The 16,316-nt window shown below is 36.5% G+C and overlaps 2 protein-coding genes across 2 annotated transcripts in view; one reads left to right on the top strand and one right to left on the bottom strand.

The window, feature by feature from the left end:
* Positions 1 to 16,316, top strand: part of LOC140141182 (uncharacterized) — a 574,562-nt gene that overhangs the window by 470,467 nt on the left and 87,779 nt on the right. The window lies entirely within an intron of this gene.
* LOC140141609 (uncharacterized) overlaps positions 4,812 to 16,316 on the bottom strand; it is a 52,450-nt gene continuing 40,945 nt past the window's right edge. Inside the window, exon 19 of the mRNA XM_072163521.1 lies at positions 4,812 to 13,857. Coding sequence (XP_072019622.1) covers positions 13,492 to 13,857 — 366 coding nt within the window. The 3' untranslated portion in view covers positions 4,812 to 13,491. The remainder of the gene's footprint in view (positions 13,858 to 16,316) is intronic.

Here is a 16,316-nt window from a genome sequence, read left to right as displayed (position 1 = left end):
CAAAAGCCTATAATTATATGTGGAACACTCCGGCAATCACAACATTATGCCTTATTAGAAAAATAATTATCAAGCACGAATCACATGGTTTTATTTAAAACAAACTCATATTGACCATAAAAACACCTCTCAATATTCAAATTTCCCGGGCACCAAAATTGCTGGTGGCAATGACATCACAGTAACACAAATAAGGCTGACAACAATGGAGCACAATTAACCATGACGTCATTGCTACCATATACCATACATAAGCGCTAGAAATTCTGTCGTTTTTGACACAAAGAACTCTAGATGTTCATTGATGTATGTAAAGCATGACCTTCAACACGAATTGGGAAGGCTATTTAGCATAACAAAAGGTTAGTTCCCAATAGATGCACACAGTTCTGTGGGCCATGGAAATTGGTTATTTGCATAATAAATATTCCTTTTCTAGCACGTTTGTGTATAAATTATAAATGGTATGTCATGCCACAGGCAATTTCAGTGCGGGAATTTTGAATATTGCGTGTTGAGAGCCCGCTGTTTTTATGGTCAATATGAGTTTGTTTTAAATAAAACCATGTGATTTGTGCTTGATAATCGTTTTTCTAACATAGAAGGCATAATCCCGGGCATAATGTTGTGATTGCTAGGATGTTCCTTGAACATCAATCATAATTGCTATTTGCCATGCATATTAGCAACAAGTATTAGGCCCATATAATCAATTGTGTAATTGAATTTGGGCCCATAAAAAAATCTCAGGAGAATTATACCTTGAATCAAGGCTAGCCAAAAGCTTGTGAAATATTGCATGCTTTTTGAATGCTGCCTTCATCATCAATCATGACCGCTATTTGCCATGTATATTAACCTGTTGTTGATTATGAATTTGAGGTCTTGACTTGTAAAAAGGCTGAAAATACAAAAATAAAAGGGTTGCACAAAAATGCAAAAATAATGTTCCACATGAATATTTACTGTGTAGTGTTCACTACCCATATCTTCGGATGACCTATCCGGGGCTGCCATCCCTATCTTTAATAACATTATATTAAAATGTTTTGTATCCAGTTTTCAAAAGTGTTTTTGAAATGAAACATTTTATATATCCCAGTTTTCTGTAAAACGTTTTGTGTTTGCTGGGTATCGTATCTTTGGTAATTTTATACCATTCAGCAAACTACTTCAGCATTGTTTGTCTGCTCTGTCTGATTATCGGGAAGGTCACGCGTTGCTACACAGCTTGACCAGCGAATGAGGTGCCGATGTGATGATGACGTGATTCAATTAGCCAATCAGAACCACACTTTCGTGTACACCATAAACTGCACCAAATTGACAGACCGCTGAAGTTCTCTGCTGAAAACTATAGTGTATTCTAGCTGTTGTTCTATATCTTTGTTTTTATATCCTTTGTGTAAAGCTGTGCCTAATATTTTACTGAGCTATACTCTGTAAATAATGTCTGAAATAAATATTTCTAAATAAGTCTTGCCATGTCTGTATGAATAATCTTTAAATCTTGTGTCAGTGTTAGAAATAAGATTGTCCCTAACACTGAACCCTGCTTTTTGATATCGGAAATCAAAGAAGATACGAAAAAGGAGAGAAGATGAAGAAAAAAGTCACTTGGCACCCCCGGGATTCGAACCTTTGACCCCCTGCATGCCAACCACACGATCACGAACCGGTAGCTGGGATTCATGCATGCGCAGCATTTTTCATTGTGGTATTTTTGGGTGTTAGGGTTAAATCGGGTCCTCTGGCTATAAGCCCCGTTAAAATCACTGTGGAGCCACTGATACCCTATGCTGCATGTCCATGTAATATTGCATGGTAACTACTAAACTGGGCTCAAAAGGAAATTTATAATTTTTCACAAGGACATATCTTAAAATCCTGTCCATAAAAATGAACCGAATGATACAGGATTACTTCAATACTCTATTCTAAAAACATGGCAGTAACCAAGCAGTTGTCCAACTGACACAACAGCAAAATGCACCGACATGAAACAGCTTCCTGGACCACATTCACAGGCAAATAATGGGCACCCAGCAAAAGAAATCTGTGAGAATATGTACAAGATCCTTACACAGGTGATCATAAGTGCTGCTGCTTTTCACCAACTTTCTTCAGGTCTTGTTCCACACTATTCCACTTACAGATTTCTTGTGTTGGGTACCAATTATTGGGCACCAATTATTGGGCTGTGAATATGGTCCAGGAAGCTGTTCCATGTCAATGCATTTTGCTGTTGTGTCAGTTGGACAATTGTTTGGCTACTGACCAGCGTAGAGTATTGAAGTATTTTAAGATATGACCTTGTGAAAAATGATAAGTTTCTTTTTGAGCCCAGTTTATATGTCATGCATGTTTTAGCAGGTCTTAGCCTCAGCCTCATAAAGTGTCGCATAGATGTGGACCAATGTAACATCAACGTCTTTAACCCCATGAGAACTACCTGCCGATTGGCCAAAAAGAAGGTTTCATTATCAATTGGCCCAATCAGCAACATTGTTAGAACAATTTCACCACACAAAAAAAAATTGGGTGATTTATTTGGAAAGCTCCATTCTGATTGGTGATTAAAATGAAGACATCATGTAATTGACCAATTAGAGGCAATGTTAGATCAGAAGGTAGTGCTCAGGGGTAAACATGTATTAGTCCTATTCACTACCTGCATGGTTCCGCCATTTTGTACTATGTGCAAGGAGAGCCTCAAACTGACATCACATGAAAGGAATAATTACAAATTACACACAATATAATATGACTGGTTCGCTTCTCATTCATGTGTGCTGCCAGTTCGAGGCTCTCCTCGCACATTGTGCATAATGACGGAGCTGTGCAAGTAGTGAATAGGTCAATTTTAGCAATTGAGTTTGGGCATGTAAAACATTGGTTACCTGTAGATTGTAAACAACCATTGAAAATAGTGGCTTGCTTCAAATAAATATATCTTGTGTGGCAAAATTACACTTGGCAGCCAGACTATACCCAGCGCAAACACACCCCCCCCCCCTCACGTAGGCAGGAAAATGAGGACCTCATTTTTCACTTGGTTTAAAACATACTAACCGAGGACTCGCACATCCGTTCTTAATCGCCATACCATGGACCTCACTCACACACACCAGACAACTTACTATCCAACCATGGGCCGTCCTATACCACCAATAGGTGGACCTGTTTTAAATGTATTTTTACGTTATTTGCGATGTCTTGGATACATTTAAAACACTGAGGATGTCCACGGTCACCGGGTGTCCTCATTTGACATGTGTGTATCCTTGTGTGTGTCCTCGTTTGCCTGGCTACGTAAACGCACACACACACATTTTACAGAATTTGTTGGGTTATATAAAGGGTATAAAAACGTTTTGAAAACATTCATAAAACAACATTTTTGAAAATATGATATTTAACTGTTGTCAAATTGCCCAAAATATTTTACAATGTTTAAAAAAATGCATAATCTTATAATCCAACATTTAAATGTTATTAGAATAATTTGAATTAATGATTGAAGAACATTATTTAAGTCTCTGATTTCAAGACTTACAAAAGCATCGTCGTGAAGTTTAGTGAAATAAACCCCTGATTCCCTCTCCTTTTCAAGGCATGTGACTACTTTCTCAAACATTGTACTGATGATAATTATAAAAGACTACTTATGGCACAGGTATTCAGAAGTTTTTACATGTTATTTTATTGTGATGAACATTTACAAATAGCAGTACATGTCTGGCAAAACGGTATAGCCTTCTATAACTTAAAAATTACACCGAATCCGAGACAATAATACCAATTTTGTCCGGTTTCGATCCTACTCCCAATGCCAGAAAAATACAGAACTATATTATTGACATTAAAAAGGTATTATTCAGTTTTAGTAGACGTAGACCGAAGCATATCTCAATCCTATTTTGTGATCCTGGCATCATCTTTTTATAACATTTTTCAGTAATGTCCACGAAAAAAACTTATTTCCAAATTAAGAGTTGATTCCGATTTTGTGTTTGCGAGTTATGCATAATTATGTGTATTACACTGTTCCATAGACAAAGTGTTGTAATTTTGTTCTGGTATACCAGAACGAAATTCAAATTTCACGATATCTTTGCTAAATTAATTAATCTGCAAGAATTTTTTTGTACATCAACATTATGTAGCCAGAGGTTTCCAGTGATATAAAAATCTCAACTTTTTTTGAGAAAAGTGGGGGTCCTGGGGGATCACGAAATGTTATTTTAACTGTGAATAAAAGTTATAAATTGCATACATCAATTTTTAGAATAAAAGGGCCATCCCCTCTTATTTCACATTAATATTATTCACAAGTTTGGCACAAGTCTAAAGTTTTCAAAATTATAATAAATCAAATCATAATTTCACTCCCCAGATAGATTCATCGGTTAATTTCACTCTTTCATTTTTAATAGATTATAACAAAAAAAAAGTGCAGTGATTTATAGTGTGCTACGCACAGACACAACGCCTTAACGTTGATCCACAAGCCTCAGCACACTATAAAGGAGAGATGAAGAAGTACCTTTGCCAAAACTCAGAATTTAAAACATTGGGTACTCAGTAAACACAACATTTTACAGAATACATTTAAAAGTTGGGTTATATAAAGAGTATAAAATGTTTAAAAAAAATTCAGGGAACATTTTGAAAGCTTGCTGCAGACATTCTAACATGTTATTAAGCATTGACAAATTATTTTGCACAAAGTTTGCCAAAAAATATTTTGCAATAACATTCTGACAACATTTTAAAATGTTGTTGTAGTGTTTTTTCATGACCTTTATACCCCAAAATTTACAAAAGGATTGAGCTATGTTAATGCATAATGTTAAAACAAACTTTTTGATCCAACAAAATAGTCCTGTATTTGTCTTGAAACATGAGTACCGATAGGTATTTATTTGCCGTTGATAGATACAATTAAAATGCCAAAATGCACATTTTATATAACAACACTTTGTTTGGTGGCTTGCTTTTACATAAATATCAAAATAATTAATATATTTACTGTTTTAATTCACTTAGAGACCAGTTTTATGTAATTACTAGATCATATTTTATACATCAAGTCTTGAAATATTTTGGACTGAACATGCTTCCTAGGTGTAAATAGCGTAGGCCAGTCACGTAACTAGCGTAAATGCTGCGACCAACTGCATGCATGCTATTCTATATCAATACTTGATGCTATGAGTCTAATTTTTTTAATGACACGCCCTTCCAGGGTCACTGGCCAAATCTGTAAAACAATTACAAAAACTGAGACTACAAGTGAAATTCAACACATATATATAGTAGTATGATTTTGGTTTATATAACACAATCTTATATGTACACACAATTAAGTGTTAAATCTTATCAATGTCACAAGTATCAAAACTAACTAAAAAATAATATGAAAAAAATAAAGAACAAAAAACACACTTTGGTCAAAGAGGAGGTAAACAAACCCCTGATCAAAAACAAAATTTTTGAGTAAAGATACTCATACATAATGGTATATAAAATACTTTTTTGGACTTATCATCTGCAGATAATTTAGCACACCTATATTTCTTTACAAAATCTGATTTTAATGAATTTTCAGATTTTCTGATTTGGCAGATCACTGAATCAAAGATCTCAAAATGGGCTCTTACAGTTGAAATGCATACATCATTGAAGACATGACCTTATCTCCCACACAAGGGGTGTAGATTTCAAATGGATCACCCTATTCAGGTAACCCTATTTAAAATTCATACTCCTTGTATGGAAGATTAATGTCATATGGATTTCACCTGAAATAGCCCAATATTATAAGAGATTAGACCAAAAGAGTACCAACTCCAAATATTGGTTTGTCACTCATGGAGGGCAAATAGTGTATCTCCAGCTTTTATCATCAAAAGCCCAAAATGGAACAATAAATTGCGTCTTTAACTTTAACGTTCAAAGGTTACGCATGCACAATACACACATATCACAAACAATAACGCCCTGTAAATCAAAATTTTCCTGGTGCATGAGCAACATGCAAACATGGCTGAGTAGGTACTCTTTTAGTTTTACCTCGTTGGAATAACATGACCTTATACAATGTTAGAAATAAGCCAACAACAGTGAAACTCAATCATAAAATTAACCCATTAAGGCGACAACAACAACAAATTTTATGGGTGGACCGACTTTTCAAGTAGGGTCGGTGGGTCAGGAATTTTTTTAACAATTATTTTAATTTTTAAAGGTGGGTAACCTGATTGAAAATCTCATCCCCCACTTTACCTCATCAAAATGCTAATTTTGGTATCAGATGAAAGCTCATATTTTTCTTATAAACATATTGAAATTTGGCGTTCCAAATCGGTGTATTTCCGAAGAAATCATCAAAAAACTGTCGAATTAGTCTCAAATACGGTATACCATAGTTAAGACTAATTAGGCAGTTTTTTGATGATATCTTGGGAAATACACTGAGTTGGAACTTCTAATTTCAATGTTTATGAGAAAAATAGGGCCTTTCACTTGAATCAATATATTACATGATCATGATGATTATCATTAATAAAAACACAGTAGACTACCAATGTCACACTGTATAAATGTCGGTAATTCCATTAGGAATTAGTCACATTTACATTTTCTTTTTGCATGAGTGCTTGAAAGGGATGACATTTTATGTTATACGCAAGTTTTAAAGAATTTGATTTTCCAAATATATCAGGTCACCTTCCTTTAATTTTTTTTCCTGGAAATGAAATTCTCAGCAAACACAAAATCTGGGTTAGTCCAGCCCATAAAACAGGGTTATTGCTTTTTTGTCGCTTAAAATACATGATTATCACTATTTATCAGTTTAACCCCCTGGACACTACTGGTCATCTAACAGCATTTCTGATTGGTTTATAGCTTGAAATGCCCATTTCAATTGCCAATTATGAGTAGGCTTTAAACTATTTATGGTCAAACTTGCATTTGCAGATGATCTTATTAAAACCCTCCTTGATTGGTTCAAAATTGGACACAATGTTCATTTTGGCCAATCGGCATGTAGTTCTTATGAGGTTAAAGATGTTAATGTCAAAATGGTCCACAATATGTGACACTTTTATAATACTAGGGATAAGATTACAGATTGTATGAAACTTGGAATTAAATCAAAATACTGGACATATTTTTTTAGCAATGCTACGTTGGGTGTGATAAGCCAAAAAAGCCTCTTTACAGCCATCAAAATAGTACCCATTGTGTTAAATGAGTTGTTTGTTATTTGAACTTCATGCCATATTTTTGCAGGTGCATCAAAAGTTTTGTTTCTATAGCAAAAAATATTATATGAAAAAATGCTCCATGGCTGAGCATGACGATAATACTCTTATTATTACATTTGTTCACACACACTTAATATAATACTGCTACTCTACAGAATACAAAGGGTACAAACTATAAAACTACAATTAATCATACAAAAGTGGAAAATAAAATATATTGAGAGACGTTTAATATGCCTCTACTATGTTAATCCGGTAATGCCTTATTTGGTCAATTTCATTTCACCCCAAAGAAGTTGATTAGAAGAATCCAGAGTCCACCATATTTCTGTGTTACTCATGGAGGGGAAAATAGTGCTTCTCCCTGATCATTTCCCATATGCCTGGCAAACTTAACTTTACGTGCCCCGAGTGCCACCCTTAGGGGGTGTCGAATTGGACAATTCAGCATCGATTCAGTGCCCCCTCCAAGCGATGAATGTCAAAATTTTCGCATTTAGGCACAAAATCATTTGAAAGATCAATTTAAGACCGCTATTCAACTTCATTTTAACCAAAATTAAGTAGAGGTAGGCCCTATTTGTCCAAATTTGTGTGTGATCCACGCCACACGCAATTGTTTCAAGAATTGGGGGGTGCCATTATGTATCCTTAGCCCTGGGCACCACAATCCCTAGCTACGCCACTAATGTGCAAGTTCTATTTGTCAGCATGCTTATGGCACAACCATGTACATTGTAAAAGCACTGATACCACTAGCAAAGTTGGGGTGAAACAAAGTACTTTGGAATGTGCATCTTTTCCATTCAGCAGGTTCCCAGCAAAATTTCAGAACCTTGCCAGAAATGTGGTATGAAACTGCATAGAATTATATTAATTGGGCTTCTTGTTATTTAGTTTGTAAATTTGATGCGCTAGTTTTGAGTTGTGGTCTTTTGAAAAGAAGGGGCAGTTACTTTTTGTGATGTATACAAGTATTTTGAATCAGCCAAAACAGATTGCATTTTTATGAATACAAATGTTACTACATACTAATATCTTGCTATTACCGCACCCAAATTTGTTCAATCTTTGGATCAACTGTCCATGCTGCTTCGATGCTTGTTAATGAGCTATAAACTAATTAATCATAACTAATTAATATAAATTTGTCATGGTCGATATCATTACATGCAAAGATTAAATGTTATCACAATTAACAACAGTCAATTCATTGATATTTCATAAATAATAAGGATATTTGTTTTACTAACAACATGAACAAAGAAATGAAAATCTATTCTACAAAACTTTTGATATAAAAGGAAGACTATATACGATCTAATCTAAGATAATAAAGTTGATAGGTTAACAAAATATCAAATAATAAATAATAATTATTAATATTGTCAGGGTTTGCACCATTTTAAACTGATCAATTCCTTAGACAGGGTTCCTGCATCTTTAAAATTCAAGGACTTTCAAGGTCCAAAACCATGATTTTCAAGGACTTATCACAACTCAAAAATCATGACGTGGCTCTCCATGCGGCACGTATTAACGAAAGTGAGAGCTCTTCCCCACTCCCCAAATTCTGTCAGAATTATATGTTAGGTAAAATTCCAATTTTCAAGGACTTTCAAGGACCTTGTGCAAATTTCCAGGGCTTTCAAGGCCTTGAAAAGGTGCTTTCAATTTCAATGACTTTCAAGGATCGTGGGAACCCTGCTTAGACATTAAAAAAATCATGAAAGCTAATGCTGGATTTACATTACTGATGATGATGACAACATTTTTACAACAAAATGTTTCATTATTTCCACAGCATGAAAAAATTCAAACTGTAAACATGAATGAGCTATTCCAGTTGAAATTCATACATTACACCCCCTATGTTAGACATGACCTTATATCCCACACAGGGGGTGTAGATTTCAAATGGAATCACCCATATTGAGGCAGCCCCATTTGAAATTCACATCCCCTGTGTGGAATATTAAGGAGTGTCTTCCACAGGGGGTGTATGAATTTCAATCGTAATGGCCCAATACAATTTTCATGATTTGAAAATGAGGCAAAAATAAATAGTAAAAAAAGAAATAATTATTATATTATTAAACCTTTACATCCTTTATTTACATACGCAACATATTTCCTATCTATTAGGCCACAGAAAATAACTGCTTGGTTAGGGTTCCCAACCGACCGTAGCTCAGGATCCACCCTCCCCCCTGACCATTTTGAAGCCTCTTGGAAAGTCGGTAGTCTATTATTTAGGGTAGAAATTCCAAATATCTACATATTCTTGCGTTCCCACCCATATAAAACTGCATTTTCGCAGCATAATTGACCAACACATCATTATTGGATCGGCTGTTGGATGCCATTTTCCTGATAGGTTAACCTTTTGGTGGCCCAGACAGTGATGGATGGCCAATGCATTGTTTATCACACACAAAAAAAATCAAAAAAATGTTTTTAGCAATTGACCCACCATGCTTTTCGAGCGACAGGGAATCCTATACACAGTTATTATCCTACGACCGTAAAAATCCACTAGCAGCTATATATGTGACGTGTCATGTCAAAAGGAGACACTTTTGGGCAGGATCTTAAATGGAGAAATTGCCAAAACTCTGCCTGGGGGAGATTTTTTCACAATTTGGGTTTGTTGCGAATTTGTGATGTTATTAATGTTTAAAATATTGTCTGATAGTTTCAGACCAGAATATAACTGGCATCTTGTATTTTTTGAGACATTTTTCTAGGTAATTGCTACTCTCAACATTGTCAATAATATGGCCGATATCTCAATTTCCAATTTTATAATACCATAACTTAATTACGAACTCAATATCTTCGCTTAGGAATGTCCGATTTCATTGGGGAAAATGGCATTGTGGAGCAAAATATCTCTTTATTTAAGATATGTAAAAACCTCAAAATTGATAACCTGCCCAAAAGTGTCTCCTTTTGACATGACACGTCACATAGCCCTGTGCCTAACCTTTGGTACATATAAGCCCTTGGCCTGTGCGTAACCCATGGTACATCTGCCATCTTGGTTTGACACACATGGAGACCTTAAATTGTGTTCCATTGGCAAGAGCTCAAAAGATAGGTCCTACCTCAAAGTAATAATTGTTATTAGATATGCTGTACTATTTATATACACGTATGTATAAACAGGTTAAATATACATTTCAAACTTTTGTACAATACATAATTGCCTGAGAATATTCAAAATTACAAACAAACGAAACTCAACCTACACTAAGCAGACTCCTCACTGAATACCATTTATTTTGTTCATCGCCTCCCCCCCCAAATAATCTGTGTAGCTTGGTCCAGTCCAGCTGTTTAAAATATTAAACATGCATGACAAGGGGGAAGGTAGAAAGGGCTAGTCCAGTTGAAATCCATACACCCACTATAGAAGATATGATCTTAATCTCCCACATAGGGAGTGTAGGATTCAAATGGAGTCACCCATTCAGGTAACCCCATTTGAAATTCACACCCCCTGTGTGGAAGTTTCAGGTTATGTCTTCCATAGGGGTGTATGGATTTCAACTGGAATAGCTTACATATACAGTCAAAATTTGGTCTAGATATTCTGTTTACAAAACCAGGGAGTGTTGATTTCAAAAGGAATAGCCCCAAAGCAAAAATGGCTCTGCACTGCAAAAAGATTAAAGCATAATGTGTGATTTGCGTCACAGCGACGCCCTCAATTTTACTCGGATTTCTACTTTTTGCATAATTATAATGCCCAGTGGTGTGCTAATATACCACGTAAAAGACTAAGCCTGAAGTGCTTTAATAACAGTAAAATTTAACTTATTATATTAAAACCGGGTCGACCCGGTTTTATTCAGAGTTCATCGATCGACTGCTTGCTAACATCTCCTGTGGATGATAGCTTATGTGTACACACGTCGAGCGCGATGCTCCGTGTAGTATTACATGTTATGATCGGCGAGCGTAGTACACACATTGTAGGCGCTGGAATGAAATCGCAATTTTCTTCCTTATACCTCTTTTATTTGGCCCCAAATTTAAAAGAGGATTATGTGATCTGTGAAAACAAACATTTAAATAGGAATCTATTCTTTATGCAAATCACACATTATTGCTTTAAGACCAGGACTGCAGTAACATCACCCTCATCATTTGATAAAATTGAAAGAGTGGTTTTTTAAAAACCCTGTTCAATGAGCAGACGGACTTGCCAAGTAGGTTTTTTGGCACCCTATGGGCTAGTATACAGTTTGAACTCTTGCATGCATTTAGCCACTACCGCATATAAAATGCACGCTGTAAAAGTAGAAATTTTCGCACAAGTAATATTTCACACTTTGCCAATTTTGAACTGTTTCCCTTGTTTTTAAAAGTGTGATTATAAGCTTCCTCACATTCACCTATACACAAAAGGAATATATTTTATGCATTGTTATTTTTGCGGTAGCTACTTGGAACGTGAGAAACGCAAAAATAAATGAGCTTAAAAATGTCCACTTTTACAGTACTATATCGTCGTTGGACAGGAAAAATCTGCTATATACTTGTGGCCCTTGAACATGTTTAAAAGAATTTCCAGCAAAGAGGTTACACAGGGAGTTTTGCTTTAAACATGTTTAGGGGCCAATGACACACAGGTTTTTCCCGTCAAACGACGATATTCTACAGGACGATACAATTTAGAATGCAAGATGCATTCCTACACTTTACATTTACATGTACAGCAAAATGCACACAAAAAAATGTTGTTCACCAATACTAGCCCCTAGCAACTATTCCATGTTCAATTCCTAATAGGCAAAAATTATTTTGTTTCTGTTACTGCACATGTTTAATTAACTTACATTCATGTAAATTTACAATGCACTATGCAAAGGGTACATTGTGTAGGTGCTGCAGCAAACTGTGTGTATGCCTGTCCATTATCAATCCACAATGTTACAAGTCTTGCCTATTAGGACCAGAACAAAGTATAGTCTGGGATCTGCTACTGTGTCTGAACAAATAACAAACAACTACTTCAAGCTTCTGGAATGATCGAGTAACACTAAATCAACATCTCCTGTATTTATAAGTTCACAGTTGATAAGAAGTCTCAAAATGCATCCAAATAAGCTATTCCCATTGAAATCCAAACACCCTATGAAAGACATGACCTGGACATTCCATTTGAAATTCACACTCCTTGTGTGGAAGATTAAGGTCATGTACATGGATTTTAACTGATATAGCCCAATTTGTTGGCAAACTCATTACAATGTTGAACTCACTATCAACCGACATCCATGGTAGTAATATTGTCAGGAGTACTGGGATGCGTAAAGCTAAATTGGGCTATTCCATTTAAAATCCACACTACCCCTGTGGAAGATTTTGTAAATATCTTCCACATCGGGAGTATGAATTTCAAATGGAATTAACACATTAGCAGCTCTATTTGAAACTCATCTTCCTTCAGTGAAAAATTCAGTTTAACTCCATTTGTTTGAAGTTTTGGCTGCTTTTGGACCCTTCAAATATATATAAAACCTTTCATGCAGTAAATGGTCCCAAGACCTGCTCTAAATTGGGCAATTGTGACACCCTGAAAAAACATGAGCCATCATCATGAGATTGATCTATTTATGCTCACTGACCAATTTATGGCCCAACAAAGCAAACTATATCATAGCATAGTTTATAAGCTGCTTAACTCTTAAATAATGCCCTCATCATACAAAGAAACTGCAAGTAAGTATAGCATTTTTTCACGACGTATTTCTGTTGCTTGATTGGAAATGCTATTGCCGATAGCAGAAGTTGCTAGCATGCCCTAGCGTATAAATCACATCAAGTTGACTTCAAGGGAACGTTCTAGTGATATCGCTAGCCACAACTGAAATACTGGTAGCGTCTTACAATCACTATACTTTGATTTGCTTCAAGTTTGGTAGTAACGTCAATTTGGTAGTAACGTCTTTCGCTCTTGTATGTGTGAGTGTATACTCAGCACGATTAACTTTACATGCGCGATTCACTACTGCAGCCAGTGAAATATGCACATACGTCACTGAAAAACTTGAGAACCAAATTATAGAGACTGAACAATTTTTCTGTCACTCTCTGCGACTGCTAGTATGCCACAATGCTAACTTTTGCAGATCACTATCTCTGTATGTCCCACTTCACTCAAAATCACTGAATGTTACCATGGTTACGTGCCCTTCTGAAATCAAACTCACTCTTGACTGTTATCATCCAGCACTCTCTGAACAATATCATCCACTTGAGCGCTTCTTGGATCGTTCACATAATTATCCAAGTCTACATCATTTTGATCTATCAGAGTTCTCAGTAAATTCAACACGTTGACACGCAGACCCTCCAACACATTCTGACTGTTTGCTTGATTTTGTGTTTCTTGGCGTGCTTGATTCAGTTGTCGTCGAAGCGATTGTAGGGATTGATTTAGGTCGTTGGCCTTCTTCTCCGAGTCTTCCCACTTGTTCTGCGCATCGCTGACTTCCTGTTGTGCTGCGGCAAGTTTTCTGGTGATATCTTGCTGCTTTTCTTCATGTTGCTGCTTGATTTCTTTCACCATCACCTGGTTATTGTAATTAAACAAACAAAAAAGAAAAGACAAGCACAGTTAATTTGAGTTAATAAAATGCTAGAGTGAGCAATAGCCCATGAGGAGTGACACAGGTCCAGAACTTATGTTTTGATCAGCTCATAATCGGCGGGAATTATTAGGCTTTTACCACTACGCCAAAAAGTAGACCCACGTTAAGAGTGATATAGTTGATCTGCCTGGACTATATTCTGTGTGTTAAAGAAAGTAGACGAAGTATAGGACTTCAATTGATAATTTGTAATACTTCTGGCGACATGTCACAAGACAATTCTCCAAATAAAATATAATGGTATCAATCCGCGATGTTATAAGGATTACAAGCTGATCAAACTATAGGCACCTAGGCACTATAAAAGACAACCACATGGGCCAATCAGTGGTTCACATCAACTTAGAAATAAGATGCTTATGCACTCTGCTCTAGAAGGATGTTCAAGCTGGAGCGGGTACCTCTTCCGACTGCAAATGGCTTTAACTCACAAGGTCTTTGCCTACCCTAAACCAGAGGTTCTTAATTGCCATACTCATTTCAAAGATTAGTGTTTGAGGACCAAATACACCTTGTTTTGCTATGTTTACTGTGCAAGGGCCAGCTACAATTGAATACCTGAGTGGAAGGGCCCAACTCAATCAAAACTGTTTTCAAGATATTAAGAAAAACTTAATATTTGGAAAAGTTTAAGGACCGTTCACAAACACTTGTAAGGGGGGGGGGCTGATGCAAAAGGGGGGCCCTGAAAATTTTGACCCTCCTAAGGGGGGGGGCCCTGAAAAAAAATGACCACAAATTTTCCTGGAAAAATTGAGTTTATATGCTTTTCTATGGGGTTGACCCATAATTTTCATGTCAAAAAGGGGGGCCCTGACATTTTTGAGGTCTGTAAAGGGGGGCCCTGAAAAATTTTCGCGATGAATTTTTTTTTGCATCAGGCCCCCCCTTACAAGTGTTTGTGAACGGTCCCTTATAAACAGAATGTTTTCATCTTCAGGGGACCTTTAATACATGAACATACAATATTACATACATTCGAAATTATATATGATGTTTCCATGACAACGGTACAGGTCTTAATATGAGCTGGAGTTGGGCCCTTCTTCCACTAATATACTGCAGGTGCCAATTCCATAAGCAGATGTGTTATAAATAGCTACAGAAATTTGGTAATTATCCATTAATTGCACAAATAGAAGCATGTAATATGTTAGCAAGAAAGCTTATTGTAGTGAAAAGCAGAATTCATGGATGAACAAAATTCCTCTTTAACCCAATATTTGTGGAAGAAGGGCCCAACTCCATGGAGTTGGGCCTTTCTTCCATGAAAATGATTAAGTTTAAGTAGAAAACTATTTAGAGAGTGGATTTTGGCTCATTTTTCATGCTGGGTCTAACTCATTTTCGTAAAAAATTGGAGGTGGGCCCTTCTTCCACTCAGGTATTCAATTGGTTGGCATGCCGGATCTACTATCAGTAATCTCCAGTGAGATGTTAAGGTAAAGTTACACATTTAACAACTGGTTATAACAAGCAATATGTGGATCCTATTCGGTCCATTCCCACTTAGTCCAGTTCACACTTGGTCCAACCCCATTTGGTCCAATCCCACTGGGGCCATGTCCCTCTAGGCCCATGTCCCACTTAGTGGCCATAGTGGGACATGGACCAAGTGGGACATGACCCTATACTCTGATCAGCTCTTAATAGGCGGGGACTCATAACACCGTGGATTGATACAGAATGACGTACACACAGCTAGACGCAGCACCTACGCGAACTGCACTTTGTGTTTTGCTTGAATGACGCGCGCTTTTGTGAATTTACGCGTGCGTAAGTTGTAACTTTATTGACTAGCGCAGTAACAAAAACCGAATAATTCCCGCCTATTAAGAGCTGATCATAGTATAGTGGGACATGACCTAAGTCAAGTGAGATATGGAAAAGTGAGATTGGACTAACTGGGACTGGACCAAGTGGGATTGGACCAAATGGGATTGGACTAAGTGGGAATTGCCCATCTATTCTTATGCTAAATGTCTATTGTGGGAAGGAATTTCGGTTAAACTGACTTCCAGTAGAGAATCCCAGGATCCAATTTAAAACCATGCATATTTTATGTATTGGACTACATTTGTATTCCACTACTTAGGTTGAACATGGTATAATGCACTTCATATGCTTTCCAAATGGGCTATTCCAGTTGAAATCCATACACCCCAGGGGCGGATTTAGATGGGGGACAGCCGGCACACGCCCCCTCTATTTTTTTATTCTAGCAAAGGGCGCCCGCCTAACTTAAAAATACAAAAAATGAAAGAAATTTAAAAAAAATTAACAAATTCGGCCATGAACAGCAAACAATGGGCCAAACCCGTTGAGTTTTCGAGGGGGTAACCCTCCTTAACACAATTTTTTCGTCGTCGACCAAAAGGCG

Source organism: Amphiura filiformis, chromosome 19 (genome assembly GCF_039555335.1).
Source record: "Amphiura filiformis chromosome 19, Afil_fr2py, whole genome shotgun sequence".
In the NCBI taxonomy this organism is placed as follows: domain Eukaryota; kingdom Metazoa; phylum Echinodermata; class Ophiuroidea; order Amphilepidida; family Amphiuridae; genus Amphiura; species Amphiura filiformis.
Note: the sequence above shows the minus strand (reverse complement) of the source record. Positions and strands in the feature narration are given on the sequence as shown.